Source organism: Rhinatrema bivittatum, chromosome 7 (genome assembly GCF_901001135.1).
Source record: "Rhinatrema bivittatum chromosome 7, aRhiBiv1.1, whole genome shotgun sequence".
Classification (NCBI taxonomy): Eukaryota; Metazoa; Chordata; class Amphibia; order Gymnophiona; family Rhinatrematidae; genus Rhinatrema; species Rhinatrema bivittatum.
The window spans coordinates 189,887,504-189,906,432 of NC_042621.1; the positions used below are offsets into that span (position 1 = coordinate 189,887,504).

The window sequence follows — 18,929 nt, forward strand, 5'->3', positions numbered from 1 at the left end:
TGCTGTTTTTTGAGAGAGAAAAATATTGTTCTCACTAAATTGAAAACTGTAAATTTCTCATCGTCCGGTGAGAAAAAAGAGAGTGAGTTCCCGTATGGGAGAAAATTGTTTGAAAAAATTGACTTTTTCAGTCAGAAGTGAGTAAAGAAACTCACAGGGCTCCTGTCTCCGCGATGCTAACAGCAGCGCGGAAAAACAAAGACTAGAGTGAGACCCCTGTGGCAGAGAATATCATGGCATGCTGGGCATGCTCAGTGGCCTCACAATGCCAGTCAAAAGTTTCTAGAAACTGACAGACGTTTTCCCGCAATAGGGCTCCGTCAGTGACGTCACCCATATGTGAGGACTAGCATCCTGCTTGTCCTGGGATAATACTGTTTCCTGCACGGGAACTCACGCACAGCCGCACAGAGCAAAGCTCTGTTTTCTTCTGATTGACAGTTTCCATGACAGCATGGCTAATTCAGCCCTGCTATCGACGGGAAAATCTCAGACTTCCTAAACCCGCGAGACAACTGCTACGCGGAAAAAAAAAAAAAAAGACTGAAGGGGGACCCCGTGTGGCCATAGGGTTAATGGCATGCTGGGCATGCTCAGTGTGCCAGTCAAAGTTCTAGAAACTTTGACAAAAGTGTTCCATGACAGGGCTCCATCTGATGATGTCACCCATCTGTGAGGACTACCATTCTGCTTGTCCTGGGAGAACACTGCCAATGTAGCCTCCAACTCCCCCCAAGCAGCCCAAAACTGTGAACAGAGGAGCTACACTTTTCCCTTCCCCAGCCCTGCCCCAATGATCAAACCAGGAACAGCCTGAGCAGTTGCTGCTGAAAGAAAAAATGTAATTTATTTATTTAAGAGCCAGTCACAGCAAAGGACGAAATTCCCTGCTGCTGGCAACAACCTCTGGGATGGAGCCTGCAGGGGGGAAGAGGGAACTAGGACCCCTGGCTATTAGACCTCTGGAACTGCTGCGGGCTAAAGCTGATTAGGGATTACCAATTCCCCTGCTCGCCCGGCTCAACCTGAGGGATGGTCCATGAAGGAACCTAACACCTCAGGGAACATCTAATTTTCTCTTCTTCTGTCCCTTCTATCTTTCCATTTTCTAAACTACAGGTTTGCACCTCTACCATCTGCTGGAGACAGAAAAATACTGAGGAACTGCAGGTGGCACGCAGTTATGTAGCAGTGCCTCAAAGTTTTTAGTTCTCTGCCTCCATCTGCTGGTAGGGATGTAAAACCAATTTGTCTGGATTGGGATAAGAACAGGAGATCTCAAGAGGCAACCTGATCTCACTTCATACTTTCACGAGGCATTACTAATGGGATGTTTGGGTGCCAAACACGCCTGGTCTTTACAGAGTGTGCTGTGAGTGGGTCTTTTGGATTCCCATCCAATTTAGGGAAGCTTGAGTTTATCCCATGCATCTGGGCAGATCTGGGGCATGAAAAGGAAAGGAAAAATGGTTCTTGCCTACTAATTTTCATTCCTGGAACAACACAGATTAGTCCAGAGCCCCATTGTCTCTGGAAAGACTGCTTTGTTTTCAGTGTGTGGATAATAAGAATGCAAACTCCCAAACCAAAAGCCAATCTCCTCTGTAAATGAAGAGCTTCAGGTCAGGCTTGACCTTTCCACTACTCATGTTAAGGGTGAAATGTTTGTTTTACTAACATCTTGGCTTGGGCACAAGTTCATATTGAGGTACTGCAGGTGCCACGCTATCTTAAGTAGCACAGTGTCAGTAAAGCTTTGCTTCTCTGTCTCCATCTGCTGGTAGGGAGGCAAACCCATACTTCTGGACTAATCTGGGGCATGAACAGAAACTTCCAGATTTTGGATTTCCAATTCCACGCAATATCCAGACATAATAGCAGCAGTTAGGTGTGTTATGGTCAGACCCTAGATACTGACAACAGATGAGGCAGACCGATAGCCAAACAAAAAAAAATTTTCAGGTCATTTAGGATGTTCTTTTTGGAGCACTGAAAAAATGCAGTTGAGAGGTTATCAAGGGAGCAAGGCAACACCAAAGGAGTTAAGTAAAAAAAAGTAGAAATTAAAACAAAAAGAGAGAAAGGGTGCACAAGTTCAGAGGTGGATGGCATCTTATAAACTGAAGGGTTCAAATTCAGGAAACAACTTGGACAACGCCTGAGGGGCTAACAAGGCAGTGCCCCACACAGGAACTCCTACAAATGCTGAATAGAGCAAAGGCTCTATGAACTATTTATTTAAAAAGTTTTGTATGCCGTCGTTTGAAATCCATCACAACTGTTTACATAGAGTATTTAAAAAACACAAGGTATACATATCATGGCCTTCACTGCTGGCTTTCAGCAACCCTCCCCCCCCCCAAATAAAAATAAATAAAATAAAGATTATAGGTACAAGTCTGAAAAAAAGGACCCCAACCCCAGTCAACCAAAAAATGGATGGCTCCTGGGAGACCACACCATCCTTTAGGAAGCAGTCTGAACCCCAAGATTTCATGCTGCACGGTTGCATCTCTACCATCTAGTAAGACAAGAGAAACACTGAGGAGCTGAAGGTGAGGGGTGACTATCAAAATCGTTTTCTTGCCTGTATCTTGTTATGCATCTGAATGGAACAATAAAGTATTGCTCATACTAGAAAAAAAAAAAAAAAAGAGTAATGAGGCAAGTTATCTACTATGGTCATTGAGGGAATGGTATGAAATGGAAAGAGGTACAACACCATGCAGTTGAAATCCATTATACTACTCATAAAAGCACACTTCTCATTAGATCACAAAAATGTCCAGTTTCAGGAAACTTACACTAGCAATATCATTTTCTGTTGCACGAAAAGGAAGTCCCCTCATATGAACAAAGTGGCCACTGTGGAATCCTGAACCTGCATCTCCTGCTCCACCATAGCCTGGGCCTCCCATTCCTATAAAGAAAAAAACAAAGTTGCATATAGGATTAAAAAGTTTCCAATACAATGAATTTCTGAAAAAAAGCTGCTTATCTGCAACGGGTATTCTCTCTGTGGACAACAGGATAATGGAGAAATTACTAACCTGATAATTTTGTTTTCCTTAGTGTAGACAGATGGACTTGGGACCAATGGGTATAGTGTACTCCTGATAGCAGTTGGAGATGGATCAGATTTCAATCTGACATCAGCCCTAGTACATACACCCCTGCAGGAAGTGCAGCTCTTCAGTATTCTCCTCGAAAAGCATTGTGGATATTTGTATGACCGAATAATTTTAATAATTTGATTAACTTTATAACTTGGATAACGTGATTAACTTGAATAGTTGAATTGACTATAGCTGGAGACCGCCAGTGCCCTCAACCGGGAAACAGACACCCAGTAGGATAGGTGTCCTAGATGAAGGAAAGCATGGCTTACCCTTGAATCACTCGCTCCCGGGGATGTCCCCCGAGAATTCTATGAGTAACGGCAGCCGTGGGTGGGATGCTGAGTCCATCTGTCTACACTAAGGAAAACGAAATTATCAGGTAAGTAATTTCTCCATTTCCTAGCATGTAGCAGATGGACTCAGGACCAATGGGATGTATAAAAGCTACACCCGAACCGGGTGGGAGACTGCCCGTGACCCACTTAGTACTGCCCTTGCAAATGCTGTGTCCTCCCGAGCCTGAACATCCAGGCGGTAAAACCTGGAGAAGGTGTGGATGGAGGACCATGTCGCCACCCTGCAGATCTCGGCGGGTGATAGCATCTTGGTTTCTGCCCAGGTCACTGCCTGGGCTCTAATAGAATGGACCTTGACTTGTAGAAGAGGCGGCTTGCCTGTTTCTACGTAGGCCACCTTGATGACTTCTTTGATCCAGCGGGCTATGGTTGCTCGCGAGGCCGCTTCCCCTTGCCTCTTCCCGCTGGGAAGGACGAATAGGTGGTCCGTTTTTCGTACGGGTTCCGACATTTCCAGGTGTCTGGATAGGAGTCTGCCGATGTTGAAGTGGAGTAGTCTTCGAGCCTCTTCCAAGTTCTTATGCTCATCTGGCGATGGTAGCGAGATGGTTTAGTTAAGATGGAAGTGAGACCACTTTGGGGAGGAACAAGGGGACCGTGCATAGTTGGATGGTTCCCGGGGTGAGCCTAAGAAATTGCTCACGGCAGGACAGTGCTTGTAGCTCAGATATATAACTGCCTGAACAAACTGCCAGCAGGAAGGCTCTCTTCAGTGTTAATAGTCTGAGAAACAGGCCACGGAGAGGTCTGAAAGAGGCTCCAGCTAAGAAATCCAGGACCAGGTTGAGGCTCCAGAGAGGTACCAGCAACTTTAGGGGTGGTTGGATGTGCTTGACTCCTTTCAGGAAGCGTGAAACATCCGGGTGAGAGGCTATGCTGTCGCTCTCGCTCTTGGTTCCGTAGCATGACAATGCGGCCACCTGTACCTTGATAGAGTTGAGGGACAATTCCTTCTGTAGGAATTCCAAGACCGCAGGAATTTTGACTGAGCATGGTATGTCGTCGTAGTCATCGCACGAGGCTTCGAATACTCTCCAAATCCTTATGTATGTTAGAGATGTGGAGAACTTGCGTGCTCGGAGTAGGATGTCAATTACAGTCAGAGTATCTGCTCTCTCTCAGGCGAGCCCTCTCAATGGCCAGACCATAAGAGAGAATCGAGCTGGATCCTCGGGGAGGATTGGCCCTTGTTGGAGCAAATCTCTGTGTGGAGGTAGTGGCAGGAGGGTCCCTGTCAGTAGTCTTCGCATGTCTGCGTACCATGGTTTTCTTGGCCAGTCAGGGGCCACAAGATGTACTGGTCCCCTGTGTGGTTCTATCTTGTGAATGATTGCGCCTAATAGGGGCCACGGTGGGAATGTTTCAGCCTTTAACGTATAACAGTCTCCTGTGGCCAGGTCTGTACCAGGATATCGATCCCCTGGGACTGAGGTTACAGCCTGCGGCTGAAATAACTGGGCACTTGGGTGTTGGACCGGTTTGCCAGAAGGTCCATGGTTGGTGTTCCCCAACGGTTGGAACGCAGTGGTCGACAGCTTCCATTCTCTTGGGTCTAGAGACTTTCTCTGCTGAGGTAATCCGCCATGTCTTTCCCAGCAATATAGACAGCCGAGATCTCCTGGAGATTCACTTCCACCCACGACATTAGGGGGTCTATTTCCAGAGACACCCGTTGGCTTCTGGTTCCTCCCTGACAGTTGATGTAGGCCACTGTTGTGGCGTCGTCCGACACTACTCTGACTGCTTTGTCTCGGAGTCGGTGACCGAACTGCAGGCAGGCTAGTCTGACTGCCCGGGCTTCTAGGCGATTGATGTTCCATCCCGACATTTCTGCACTCCACTGCCCTTGGGCGGTTAGCTCTTCGCAATGTGCTCCTCATCCTCGTAGGCTGGCGTCCGTGGTGAGCAGAATCCAGGTCGGCAAAGATAGTCTTGTTCCCTGGCTCAGGTGGCCGTCTTGTAGCCACCATCGTAGTTGGGTCCAAACTCTGCCCGGGAGCTGTAGGCGTACAGTGTAGTTCTGTTACAGTGGATTCTATCGCAATAGAAGTGAGCGCTGTAGGGGTCTCTTGTGAGCTCGTACCTAAGGCACTACCTCCAGTGTGGATGCCAGGAGACTGAGGACTTGTAGGTAATCCCATGCTATGTGGCGAGGATCGCTCAGCAGGGTTTGCAACTGGATCATCAGTTTTTATCTCCTTGTCAGTGTCAGGATGACCTTGTCTTCTCTGGTGTCGATTCGGACTCTTAAGTATTCTAGAGACTGAGGACTGCAGACAACTTGAAACTGGTTTGTTTTGACCACCCATCCGAGGCTCTCCAGTAGAGTTTTGATTCTGTTGGTTGCCTGGTGACTTTCCTCTGGGGATTTCGCCCTGATCAGCCAATCGTCTAGGTAAGGGTGTACGAGGATTCCTTCCTTCCTCAGTGTTGCCGCCGCCGCCACCACCACTATGATCTTCGTGAACATCCGGGGTCCTGTGGCTAACCTGAAGGGTAGTGCCCGGAACTGGTAGTGACTGTCCAGGATTTTTAAGCGTAGGAAGTGCTGATGTTCTTGATGGATCGGAATGTGTAGGTAGGCTTCCGACAGGTCCAGGGATGTGAGAAACTCTCCCGGTTGTATCGCCCTTATTACAGAGCGTAGGGTTTCCATGCGGAAGTGGGGAATCCTCAGATGACTGTTGACTGACTTGAGGTCCAGAATGAGCCTGAACGTTCCCTCTTTCTTGGGAATGATAAAATAAATCGAATAATGCCCAGTATTTGTTGTGGAGGCACTGAGGTTATGGCCTCTAGGGCCCACAATCTGGTCAGTATAGCTTCCACTACCACCCTCTTGGAGGGGTCATGGCAGGGGGATTCCACGAACTTGTCCGGAGGGGTTCGGAGGAAATCCAGGTAGTACCCCTCTCGAATGATGGTTAGAACCCACTTGTCCGAAGTTATCGCGACCCATCTTTGGTAGAATAGGGCAAGTCTGACCCCTATGGCTTCTTCCTTTGGACGGGTCGGCCGATTCTCATTGTGTGGTGCGGCTCTGGCCTGGACCCGAGCTGGTTCCCCTTTTGTTGTGCTTGTTCCGAAAGGACTGGTTCCTGCCTGTAGGAAGAGGTGCTTGATAAGTGTTTCTATATGGACTGAAGCGCTGTGAATCACTGCCCCTGGAGGATCAGGGGAAGGGTCACTGGTTTCTCTTATTCCTGTCCTCTGGTAGCTGCGGCAGTGGGGACTCACCCTATTTGTTAGCCAGTTTCTCTAGTTCGCTGCCGAACAGGAGGGATCCCTTGAGGGGCATCCTTGTGAGTCTCGTTTTGGAAGACGTGTCGACCGACCAGCTTCGGATCCAGAGTTTCCCCCTGGCTGCCACAGCTAATGACACTCTAGCTGTGGTGCACACCAGATCGGAAGCAGCATCCGCGAGGAATGATACTGCTGGTTCCATGGCTTACCCAGGAGTGTTGCTCCTGGTCTGTGATAGGCAGGCACATGTGTCACCACGGTGCAGTAGACTGCTATTTGTAGGGACATAGCGCCGACATCAAAGGATTGTTCAAGGATGGATTCCTGACGTCTGTCTTGAGCATCTTTGAGTGCTGCGCCTCCCTCCACTGGGATAGTAGTGCGCTTCGAGACCGCGCAGACCATGGCATCTCCCGTTTGAGGGGGAGTCCCGCTGGGATTTACTAGGGCCGTGGTACTTACTGAGGAGCTAGAACTCAGTCCCGGATGGGGCTGGCCCTGGGCTGGATCCCCCAGAGCCTCCTTGCACTGGGTACACAGGGCGTTTGCCTCTGTGTTGTGCGGCTCTGATGTGGCATGCTGGGCAGAGATCCTGAGCCTTGGGCTCCTTTTCCGGTGGTGCCATGGATGTAGGCGCATAAAATGTGTTATTTTATTTATTTATTTAGAATTTTTGTATACCGACATTCTTGAAAAAGATATCAAATCATATCGGTTTCCATTTAAACAGAACAATCGCGGCTAAGGCGTTACATAGAACATTGAACAAGTCGTCAAATAAATAACAAACTAAATAAAACAAATAGAGCAGAAAAAAACAGTGGTTGTAGGCGTTACATAAAATAAAACGACTAATAGATTATCTCTATGAGTCTGAGGAGTAAATAATGCGTGGCGGGGGACCCAAAGGAATAGGGTATCAATGAGGAAAGAGGGAGCTAAGAGGATAAGGCTGAGGGATGGGGGCAGGAAGAGGAAGAAGAGGGGAGGGATGAGAGGCAATACGTCATGATCAAGGGAATAAGCAAGGGAAGTTGAAGACGATCATGTATCTCCGTAATGTCCTGATATGTCCTTTGACCAGTGTCTCACTGATGACCTGTTATGTCCTTTGGCCAGTGTCAGAGTGTTCTTAAGATTCTGGGAAGGCTTGTCTGAAGAGCCATGTTTTGAGGTGTTTCTTGAATGTTTGGAGACAGGGTTCTTGTCGAAGCTCCGGAGGTAGCGAGTTCCAAAGGGTGGGCCCGGCTGTGGAAATAGCACGTTTTCTTAAAGTGGTTTTGACCGGTGGTGCGTATAGAGATCCTTTATAGGCGTTTCTGATTGGTCTGGCAGATGTGTGTGTGCGGAGTTGAGAGCTTAGTTTGAGATGGGCGATGCCGTGAATGTCCTTGTGGATCATCATCAATGTTTTGAAGGTGATCCTGGATTTTATGGGAAGCCAGTGAAGGCCGTGTAGTATGGGTGTGATGTGAGCTCTTTTGTTTGAGTTAGTGAGTAACTTAGCCGCAGCATTCTGGACCATCTGTAAGGGTTTGGTAGTTATTGCAGGGAGGCCTAGGAGAAGAGAATTGCAGTAGTCTAACTTTGTAAGGGTGATAGACTGAACTACTAGCCGGAAGTCACTGAAATGCAGGAGAGGTTTCAGATTTTTGAGAACTTGGTGTTTGAAAAAGCATTCTTTGGTTGTGTTGTGGACGAACGATTTTAAGTTGAATAGGTTGTCGAGCCGAACCCCAAGGTCTCTGACCGAAGAGGAGTGATTGATGAATGTTTTAGCGAATTGGGAAGCGCTTTGTGAATTGAGTAGATTATGTTTTTCATCTGGAGAGATGAGGATTTCGGTCTTATTTGAGTTAAGGAAAAGGTTCAGGCTGGTAAGCAGGCTCGTGATGGATTGTAGACAGCAGTTCCAGTGTGCCCAGGTTTTTTGCAAGGATTCGGTGATTGGAAGAAGGATTTGAACGTCATCAGCGAATATGTAATATTTTAGTTTGAGGTCAGAGAGTAGATGGCAGAGAGGCAGCAGATAAATGTTAAAAAGCATGGGGGAGAGGGATGATCCTTGTGGGACTCCCAGGTTTGATTTGATTGGGAGAGATTCTTTATTATTAATTCTGACCTTGTAGAATCTATTTTCAAGGAACGATTTAAACCAACCATGTGCCTCTCCTTGAATGCCGATATCTGATAAGCGTTCCAGTAGAATGGAATGATTGACTGTATCGAAGGCGGCGGATAAGTCGAGAAGGGCGAGAAGGTTGTTTTCTTTCCAGGTTGAGGATGGTGTCGGATCGAGATGAAAGTAATGCTTCAGTGTTCTGAATCCGAACTGGAAGGGGGAAGAGTATGTTGTTCTCCTCAAGGTAATCGGACAATTGTTTTATTTACAATTTTTTCCATCACTCTTGAGATAAGGGGAAGAATGGCTATTGGACGGAAGTTGGCAGGGTCAGACGTCGGCAGGTTAGGTTTTTTTAGTAAGGGTTTTAGGATGGCTAGTTTTAATTGTTCTGGAACCTTGCCTTGGGTTAGAGAACAGTTAATGATGTCTGCTAACGATTTAGAGATGGTGTTAGGAATGGAGAGGAGAAGATTGGAGGGTATGGTGTCCAACGGGTGAGAAGAAGGTTTTAGCTTTTTGAAGATGGTTTCGATCTCCATTGAGGATGGGGTCTCGAAAGATGAAAGGTTAAAACTCCTAGTAGGTGGAGAAGTGCTGGAGGGAAGGGTTGTTGGTTGAGATGTAGAGATAGGTTTGAGGAGGTTGGTTATCTTCTTATCGAAGTAGATAGCGAGTTCTGTGGCTTTGTTAGATGCTTGTGGTGTTATGTGCGCTGGTGCGAATATGTGCGCGTGAATTGAGTGTGCACTCAGGATGTGCGCACACAAGTCGTAGTTATGCGCGCGTAACCTATGCGTAACGGTACTTGAGTGTGCGATGTTGTGCACACAAGTAATTTATACGCACGGCTCGCCCTGTGCGCACGGGTCGAAATGGCGGACAGGGCGACGAATAGGGCCAAAATGGCGACGGCGACCACCTCGGAGAGTCTCCACGTGGGAAGACCTTTGAATCTAACCGGGGTCTAGCCCTGCTAGGGCGGATCAACCCGGTGGCACTGGTCCCGGCCAGTGACCTGTGCAACTCCTCGAGCTTCGGAGACAGGAGTCTTTAAAGAAAGTTTCTACCTTACCTTGTCTCATCGCTTCCCGGTTTCGTTCCGGGTGGTCTCCGGCTGCGGGGGGAGAGGGCTAATACTTCACTGCCGCGCTCGAGGTTGCACCATCTGCCTCTCAGCCGCACCCTAAATCGGGGGCTAGATGCCCGAAGGTCGGCCACCAGACTGAGGCTTACCTCAGAGGGATCGCGGAAATCACATCGTGAATTCTCAACTGGGGGAGGGACCAGAGGGTGTCACCGCAGGAGAGCTGGGCTCATCTGTAGAGGTAAGATTTCTTCTTATTTCGGGTTTTCTCCGTTAAATTTACTCTAACACTGTGAGAGCGTGCAGGTAGTCCCTTAACTGCTATGAAGATGGAAAATACTGAAGAACTGCACTTCCTGCAGGGGTTTATGTACTAGGACTGATGTCAGATTGAAATTTGATCCATCGCCAACTGCTATCAAGAGTACACTATACCCATTGGTCCTGAGTCCATCTGCTAACACGCTAGGAAATCAGCCACTTCTGTGGTAAATTATTCCAGTGTGTCTACAGAGAAAGGCTTGATTACTAAAGGAAAATTAGTTTCTTACCTGATAATTTTCGTTCCTGTAGTACCATGGATCAGTCCAGACACCTGGGTTGTGACTCCGCACCAGCAGGTGGAGACAGAGCAAAACTTGTCGGGCTTCCCTACATATAGTAAGGTGCCACCCACAGCCTCTCAGTCTTACGTAATGTCAAAGCAAATTTAACCACCAAGCTATCTAACTAGACCGCCCTAACCAGGGCCGGTTCAATAAACCCCCAGCCGGAACAGAACATCCGTAACCAAGGGACAACCGAACTATAACCCAACCTTAACAATTGAATCCACCGAGCGGACTCTCCGTTACTTCAGAACAAAACAGCATCTCGGGCGGGATCCTGGACTGATCCGTGGTACTACAGGAACGAAAATTATCAGGTAAGAAACTAATTTTCCTTTCCCTGTACGTACCCGGATCAGTCCAGACACCTGGGATGTACCAGAGCCAAATTACTGAGGGTGGGAACCAGAGAGCCCCGCTCGGAGAACTCTCTCTCCAAAACCCCCAGAATCCGCCTGGACATCCAACCGATAATGTCTAGTGAAAGTGTGTAAAGACTTCCAAGTCGCCGCTCTGCAGATTTCCTGAGGCGACACTTGAGAGGACTCCGCCCAAGAAGCGGCATGCGACCTTGTTGAGTGAGCCCGAAGGCCCACCGGGACCGGCTTCCCTCATAGAATGTACGCCGAAGCGATAGCCTCCTTGAGCCAACGCACAATAGTTGTCCGGGAAGCCGCCCCACCCCTCTTTGGGCCAGAACACAACACAAAGAGGTGGTTGGAAACTCGGAACGGATTCGTGACCTCCAGGTAACGAAGGAGGGCCCTACGCACATCGAGTTTCCGTAGTTCCCTCATCTCTGGACTGCTCTCATGCGGGAAAGCAGGAAGCTCCACCGACTGATTTAAATGAAAAGCAGATACTACCTTAGGCAAAAAGGAGGGAACAGTCCTCAGAAAAACTCCTGAATCTGAAATCCGTAAGAACGGCTCCCTATATGATAGAGCCTGTAACTCAAACTTGTCTCGCCGACGCTATGGCCACAAGGAAGACCGTCTTCAGCGTAAGATCCTTTAGTGTCGTCCGCCTTATCGGTTCAAATGGAGCCGAACATAAGGCGGAAAGAACCCAATTGAGGTTCCATGACGGACAGGGATGACGTAACGGAGGACGTAAATGCTTAGCTCCTCAAACCGAGCTATGTCCCGGTGAAGGGCCAGGGACACCCCCTGCACCTTATCCCTGAGACAACAGAAGGCCGCCACCTGAACCCGAAGGGTACTACAAGATAGACCTTTAGACAGTCCCATCTGAAGAAAGGCAAGCACATCGGACACGGATGCTAACAGTGTCCACCCTACGATTTCTGCGCCAGTCCTCAAACACCGCCCACACACGCACATAGGCTAAGGACGTAGACTGTTTCCTAGATCTCAACAAGGTGGCCACCACCGCATCTGAGTAGCCCTTTTTTAGTAAGCGCCTCCTCTCAAACGCCATGCCGCGAGACAGAAGTGATCCGCGCCCTCCAAACAAATTGGGGCCTTGATGGAGGAGAGCTGCGGACCCCTGAAACCGCAGGGGAGGCCCCACCGCTAAGTGGAGCAGATCCGCAAACCAAGGTCTCCGTGGCCAATCCGGCGCTACCAAAATCACGTCCGCCGGATGCAACTATCCATCGCAGGACCTTGCCTATTAGGGGCCAAGGAGGGAACACGTACAGCAAGACGTCTGTGTGCCAGGGGAGCACCAGCGCATCGACTCCTTCGGCCCCTCGTTCTCTCCGTCGACTGTAAAACCGTGGAGCCTTCGTGTTCTGAGCGGTGGCCATCAGATCCATGTGTGGCGGACCCCACCTCTTGCAGATGAGGCGATACGCAACGTTCGCCAACTCCCATTCTCCGGGATCCAGGTGATGGCGACTGAGGAAGTCCGCCTGGACGTTGTCCACTCCGGCGATGTGAGACGCTGCGATGCTGCTGAGGTTCTGCTCCGCCCAGCCCATCAAGTGGTGCGCCTCCTCCGCCACTAGCTGGCTCCTTGTCCCCCCTTGGCGGTTGATGTACGCCACGGTTGTCGCATTGTCAGACAACACCCTGACCGCCTTCCCCCGGATCAAGGGAAGGAAGGATTGCAGCGCCAGCGTTACTTGCCCTGGTCTCCAGACGATTGATGGACCACCGTGACTGAGCTCTGGACCACTGTCCCAGGCAGACCGCTCCCCAGCCGGAGAGACTGGCATCTGTCGTGACCACCATCCATTTGGGCACAAGTAAGGGAATTCCGCACGTCAGATGGTCGGTATGGAGCCACCAGTGAAGACTGTCCCTTGCCTTGTCCGTGAGCGGCAGATGAAATTCCTGACACAGGCTTCCAACGGGAGAGCAATACTGATTGCAATGGCCGCAGATGCGCAAACGCCCAGGGCACCAAAGCTAACGTCGATGCCATAGAGCCTATCACCATCAGGTAATCGCGGACCAGGGGCATACGGAGGGACAGCAAATGTCTCACTTGACTCTGCAGCTTGTGCACACGCTCCGAGGAGAGAGACACCTTGCCCTGTTTGGTATCGAAAAGCGCCCCCAGATACTCCAATGACTGAGTGGGGACCAAATGACTCTTGGCCAGATTGACCACCCATCCGAGGGAGCGCAAGAGCTGTAGGACTCTGCCGACCGCCTGCCGACACTGTACTTCGGACTTTGCTCGAATGAGCCAGTCGTCCAGATAAGGATGCACCAGCCATCCTTCCCTCCGGAGCTGGGCTGCCACCACCATAACCTTGGTAAAGGTACGGGGAGCGGTGGCGAGACCGAAGGGGAGAGCTCTGAATGGGTAGTGCCTGCCCAACACGCAAAACCTGAGGAACCTCTGATAGGACGGCTGAATGCCTATATGAAGATATGCTTCGGTGAGATCTAACGACGCCAGGAATTCCCCCGGCCGCACCGAGGCCACTACCGACCGGATCGTCTCCATTTTGAAACGTGGAATGCGAAGACACCTGTTCACCCCTTTCAAATCCAGAATTGGTCTGAACGTGCCCTCTTTCTTTGGTACGATGAAATAAATGGAGTACCGGCCCTGTAGTTGCTGCTCGGGAGGCACGGGAGTAATTGCGCCCAGGGCATCCAGTCGTCAAAGAGTTTGCCTTACCGCCGCGCGCTTGCTGCCGCCCTTGCACGGGGACACGAGAAACTTGTCTACAGGAACTCTTACAAAATCTAAGGCGTAACCTTGACTTATCACGCTGAGGACCCACTGGTCCGATGTTATTTTGGTCCACTCCTCTGAAAACGCCAACCTGGCTCCTACGTTCGGCACATCCGCCCGAACCTGGGCCGAGGAATGGACCGCCCTCGTTTCATTGGGGCCCCTTGGACCCTGCTCCCGCCGAGGGTCCACTCTGCCTCCCAAACTTTCTACTCCGAAAGGACTGAGGCCAAGAAGACGTTCTGGAGGAGGCGGGCCTGTAGGACGGACCGGACGATCTCTGCGGCCACGATCTTCTATTCCCCCGAAATCGGGTCCGATTGGCAAAGGAAGTGCGAGCCCTGGGCCTGTCCTCCGGCAGTCGAAAAGCCTTGCTTTCTCCGAGCGACTGCATCAGGTCATCCAGCTGTTTACCAAACAATAATCTTCCCTTAAAAGGCAGCGCACCCAGGTGAGCTTTGGAAGAGCCATCCGCCGCCCAATTGCGAAGCCAGAGGAGTCGGCGAGCAGCAACCGCTGAAACCATGGACCTGGCCGATGTGCGCAGCAGGTCGTACAGAGCATCTGCACTGTACGCTATCACCGCCTCCAGGTGATCCGCCTGCGCCGATTCCTCTTCCGAGAGCCCCACATTGGCCTGCAGTACCTGAGCCCAGCGAAGTCCCGCCCGCAGGGCAAAATTACTACAAATAGCCGCACAGACTCCCAGAGCCGAGACCTCAAAAACCTTTTTAAGCTGCAGTTCCAGCTTCCTGTCCTGGATATCCTTGAGCGTCGTGGCCCCTGTGACAGGAATCGTTGATCTCTTCGTCACCGCCGACACCGCTGCATCCACTCTAGGAAGGCGGAGGAGGTCCAACGTATCCTCCGGTAGCGGATACAGCCTGTCCATGGCTTTGCTCACCTTAAGGCCCAACTCCGGGGTAACCCATTCTCTGAAAAGTATATCGGATGCCGAAAAATGGAATGGGAAAGCCACTGCTGGACCAGAGAGGCCCAACAGCACTGGGTCCATATTGGCTCCCTGCCGGGTCTCTACCGGCGGAGCCTCCACACCCAGCTCCTGAAGAATGGCCGGAATGAGCGGTGCTAGTTCCTCTTTTCGGAATAACCGGACCACCTTAGGATCGTCGCCGTCCACCGCCGGAGTTCCCTTTCCGGAGCCCGGCTGGCCTGGACCTTCTGCATCCGGTTCATCTGCCCCCCCCCCCCCAGGGGCTGAACCGACGGATCCGCGTCCTCTGAATCCGTAGACTCTCTGTCCGGGTCCTGAGGTGCGCCCCTCACCGGGCGCTTCCCCTTCGGTGGGTCCGAGGTTCCTCTGGGTCTCTCTGCAGCCTTCCTCTTCCGGGGTCCTGGATGGTCCTCCCAACCCCTTGACACCTTCTTTCTGGAACGCCTACATTTTAAAACCTTGCGCAAGAGAAGCGCAAAATCCTCTGAAAAGGAAGCCTCCGACCCAGAGGACCCCTCGTCCGCAATGTCCTCCGCCGGCGATGCGGCCCCCCCCCCCCGGGGAGCCGCCCCCGGGTGGCCGCTGCTGCGGGGAAAGCGTAGGAGGCATGCCGCCATTACCGGCAGCTCTCCTCGTGGCCTCCTGCACTGCCCCCAAAATGGCCGCCGTTCCCGCGCTAAGCGGGAACGGGTCAGCACTGCCTTCACCACGCTGGCTCCCCCGCGGCAGTGATCGCGCCCTCCGAGAGCGGCCCCCCCGACCGACCTCGGACGGCCCCTCGCCGCCCGAAACGCAAGACGAGCACACCCCATCGTGCGACAAGAGCAGCCTCTAGGCATCCCCCTGACGCGCCAAAAGGGAACGGCAGAAAATCAATTAAATTAAGCAAGACCTGCGATCCGCAGCGAGGACGGAAGGAACGGAGAGCCGGCGAGGTCAGAAAAATAATGTGTACACTGTTTTTTGGGGTTTTGTTTTTGTTTTTGTTTTTTTTTTTTTTTTTTTTTTTTTTTAACTTGCGCTGTCCCGGTCCTGATGTCCTGCTCCCGCGGGGGTGAGTGAACCGGGCTCCCCGGTGTCACCCCCGACGCTGCTGCCTGGAAAGGCCGGGCCCTTGACCCTCAGCAACAGCCTCGACCAGGGGAGGATGGTCCCCTCAGGACCTTACAACCCCCCTGGGAGGCGTCCAGGACGAGGGAAACTTCCAATCTTCTGCCTTCTTTTTTTTCCAAACAAAACCTAACAAAAAAATCCCTATCTAACTTCACCCAGGGATCCCAGAGGCTGTGAGTGACCCTGCCCCAGCTGCTGCAGAGAAAGACTGAGAGGCTGTGGATGGCACCTTACTATATGTAGGGAAGCCCGACAAGTTTTGCTCTGTCTCCACCTGCTGGTGCGGAATCACAACCCAGGTGTCTGGACTGATCCGGGTACGTACAGGGAACTCAAACATATTTAGAGAAAGCTATTAATACATTTACAGCTGCAGTTACAGTTCATGTGAATTAGATAAAACAGAAATAGGCCACAAATTTTAACTTGTAATAACTAAAGTAGTCTAAGCAATCTGATCTCTTACCTCTTCCATCTCTCATTCTATCATCAAAACCATCACCTCCAAAGCCATAGTTGTTATAGCCACCATAGTCCTCAAAACCATCATATCCTATAAAATGAAGTTAGATTTGGTAAAATTGCAATTATACAATAGTCGACATGCCTTTTAGTAATCTCAGGTTAATCTTTTAGAATTTAACACGTTAGGAAAATTGAGAACAGTTACACAATCTGAAACAACCAAGTAAAAACTCAGAGTTGTGAACTTAGATCTCATTCTGTCCCCAATGCACCCTGTGCTCCATACAGTTTCATCCATAGCCTGCAGGATAAGTGCATCCATAGGGACAGTTTGGAATCTTGAACCTCATGGCCAAATTAGCTATGTGTATGCAAGAATTTGAGCAAGTTGAAACAGAGATTGTTTTGCTACAAATAAAATACAATCCTTTCATAAACATTGAGGTGATCTGTGTAATATTTAGTAAAATGATTTCTCTCAACATACAATTAGTAGAAAATACTTTGCACCCACATGTAGTCATTTTTTAATATTCAGATTCAGCATGTTCACAGAACTAGAGTTCTTGGTGCCTACCATATTAAGGTTGCACAAACATATCAAAGTATTACCTTTAGTGTTAGTCATGTCACACCTGAGGTGTAATTTCTATTCTGCACAAGTCTGAAAAAAGGAAAAATTTCAACTGGACACTTACCACCACCATATCCACCTCCACCTCCTCGCATTCTGTCATACATGTTTCCACGTCCAGCACCATAATAACCTCCTCGTCCAGCTAAAGGTCTGTCATATGGTCCAGGTCGCTGTCCCATTAACCTTCTTGGTGGATCATAAGATCCTCTGATTTCATTTCTACTACTTTTGAAGATTTCAATGTATCTATGTAAAAGTTTTTAAGGGACATAATTTAGCATTCATACTTGTTACAAAATAGGTCATACTGAATTACAAGATGAATTCAACTAAGATCATATGTAAACACATATTTACGTGTGTTTACATCACCCAAGAAGCCTCAATTTTTAAAGTAAACAATTTGATGTACAAGTGACTAAATTATCAATTTAAAAACATTTCATAACCATTTTAGTATAAATTCTTCTATGCTATAGCTACATTGTCTTAAGATAAAAAGTCCTACATAATAAGAAAAGAGAAATATTCCCCAAATACTTTATATTTATATTAAACTATGAAGATCATACTAATAAGTTTTTCTACCCCGAGATTAAGAGAACATCCCTCCCTCCCACCCCCAAAAAGCATTATGAACCCATCCAAACCCCCTCCCCCCAAAAGATCATAGCCATCCCAATCTCTCCATCCCCACCTGTGCCCTATTCTTTCCTTGTGTTTCCCCAGAGCATTTTCTGCTATCTCCTTTGAAGCAAACTGCACGAAGGCCTCCCCTGTGCTTCTCCCCTGGTAGTCCATCGTCAATGTTATCCCATTTGGCAGGATTCTCAACCCTTTAACCCAAGGACAAATAACCCCATCAAGGGGAACAGTGTTAAAGGCTGAAACATTCCCATCTTATCAAAATACTTAAAAACAAATCTAACAAATAACTTTATCCCATCACCCAAAATTATAACTTAATTCCACCCCATTAACAAAATTAAACTATTCTTATCTCCACACAATTCTACCTTTAGGAGCAATCATTACTACTTAAATACTATAATCTATACTTTCATTGTTAAATTTTCATGTCCCACTAAATGACATCATTTAGACATTTACTCAAGACTTGATACTTTCTTTTTTTTATAAAAATTTTCAAAAAATTTTTACATTGCAATTACTATACAATCTGGATAAATAATTACTTAAAGGCAAAAATATTGTCTAGAGCATAATATGCCTATATACACAAAATTAAAGATATACACAAACTATATATCCAAAAAACTGACACTGCAAATATTCAAGTTACGACGATTACTACTACTAAAGATACCTGAAAAAAACTGAACAATTTCCTCCTTGCTGCAACCAAATGGCAGGCCACGAAGTCGTACAGTTCCATCAGTATCATTGTCAATTTCATTTGGACTATTGTGCTTCAAAACCCATTCCATCTCTGTGTTGTTTGACTTAAACACTATGAAAACAACCATATTGTTAACTTTTTAAAGACGAACGTTAAGCCTAATCTACATCATTGCTAGCATGGTGCACATTCAAGTGTGTAGCAACACCCAGTGCCAAACAACAGTGTACACAAATAAATAAAAATTCAATTTCTGTATTACAAATACGCTGTGGATGGATACAACCATACTATCTAAATTTCAACATGTCACATGCCCAACACCATCTACCACCAGCAGCCCAGAACTTGCTCCAGGTGGAGTTACCACCATGCTACATGGAGGAACAATTGCTGCAGCCTGGGGCTGCCCGATGCTGCTGGGTCACACTATAGACAGACTGGCAAGGAAAGAGTAACAGGAAGAAAGGATAGTCAAGGATGAAGGGGAAAAAAACCAACAAGAAAGTAAAATCAAGTGCAAACCTTCCTGGCTCACTTTTTCAGCACTGGATATACTATTACCTTAAAATGGATAAATTACTTACCTAATAATTTCATTTTTCTTAGTGTGGACAGATGGATTCAGGACCACTGGGTTTATGCTCTCCTGCCAGAAGATGGAGACTGAGCAAGATGACATCACAATATATATATATATATATATAT

General features: G+C 48.6%; 1 protein-coding gene across 2 annotated transcripts in view; it reads right to left on the minus strand.

Annotated features, from left to right (window-relative positions):
- The window catches only part of HNRNPH3 (heterogeneous nuclear ribonucleoprotein H3), a 131,807-nt gene that overhangs the window by 65,317 nt on the left and 47,561 nt on the right, over positions 1–18,929 (minus strand). For both annotated transcript variants that reach the window (XM_029609669.1, XM_029609670.1), the window contains exons 4-8: positions 18,189–18,332; positions 17,559–17,697; positions 16,923–17,107; positions 16,226–16,312; positions 2,805–2,920 (exon numbers count right to left, since the gene is read on the minus strand). In XM_029609669.1, coding sequence (XP_029465529.1) covers positions 2,805–2,920; positions 16,226–16,312; positions 16,923–17,107; positions 17,559–17,697; positions 18,189–18,332 — 671 coding nt within the window. The remainder of the gene's footprint in view (positions 1–2,804; positions 2,921–16,225; positions 16,313–16,922; positions 17,108–17,558; positions 17,698–18,188; positions 18,333–18,929) is intronic.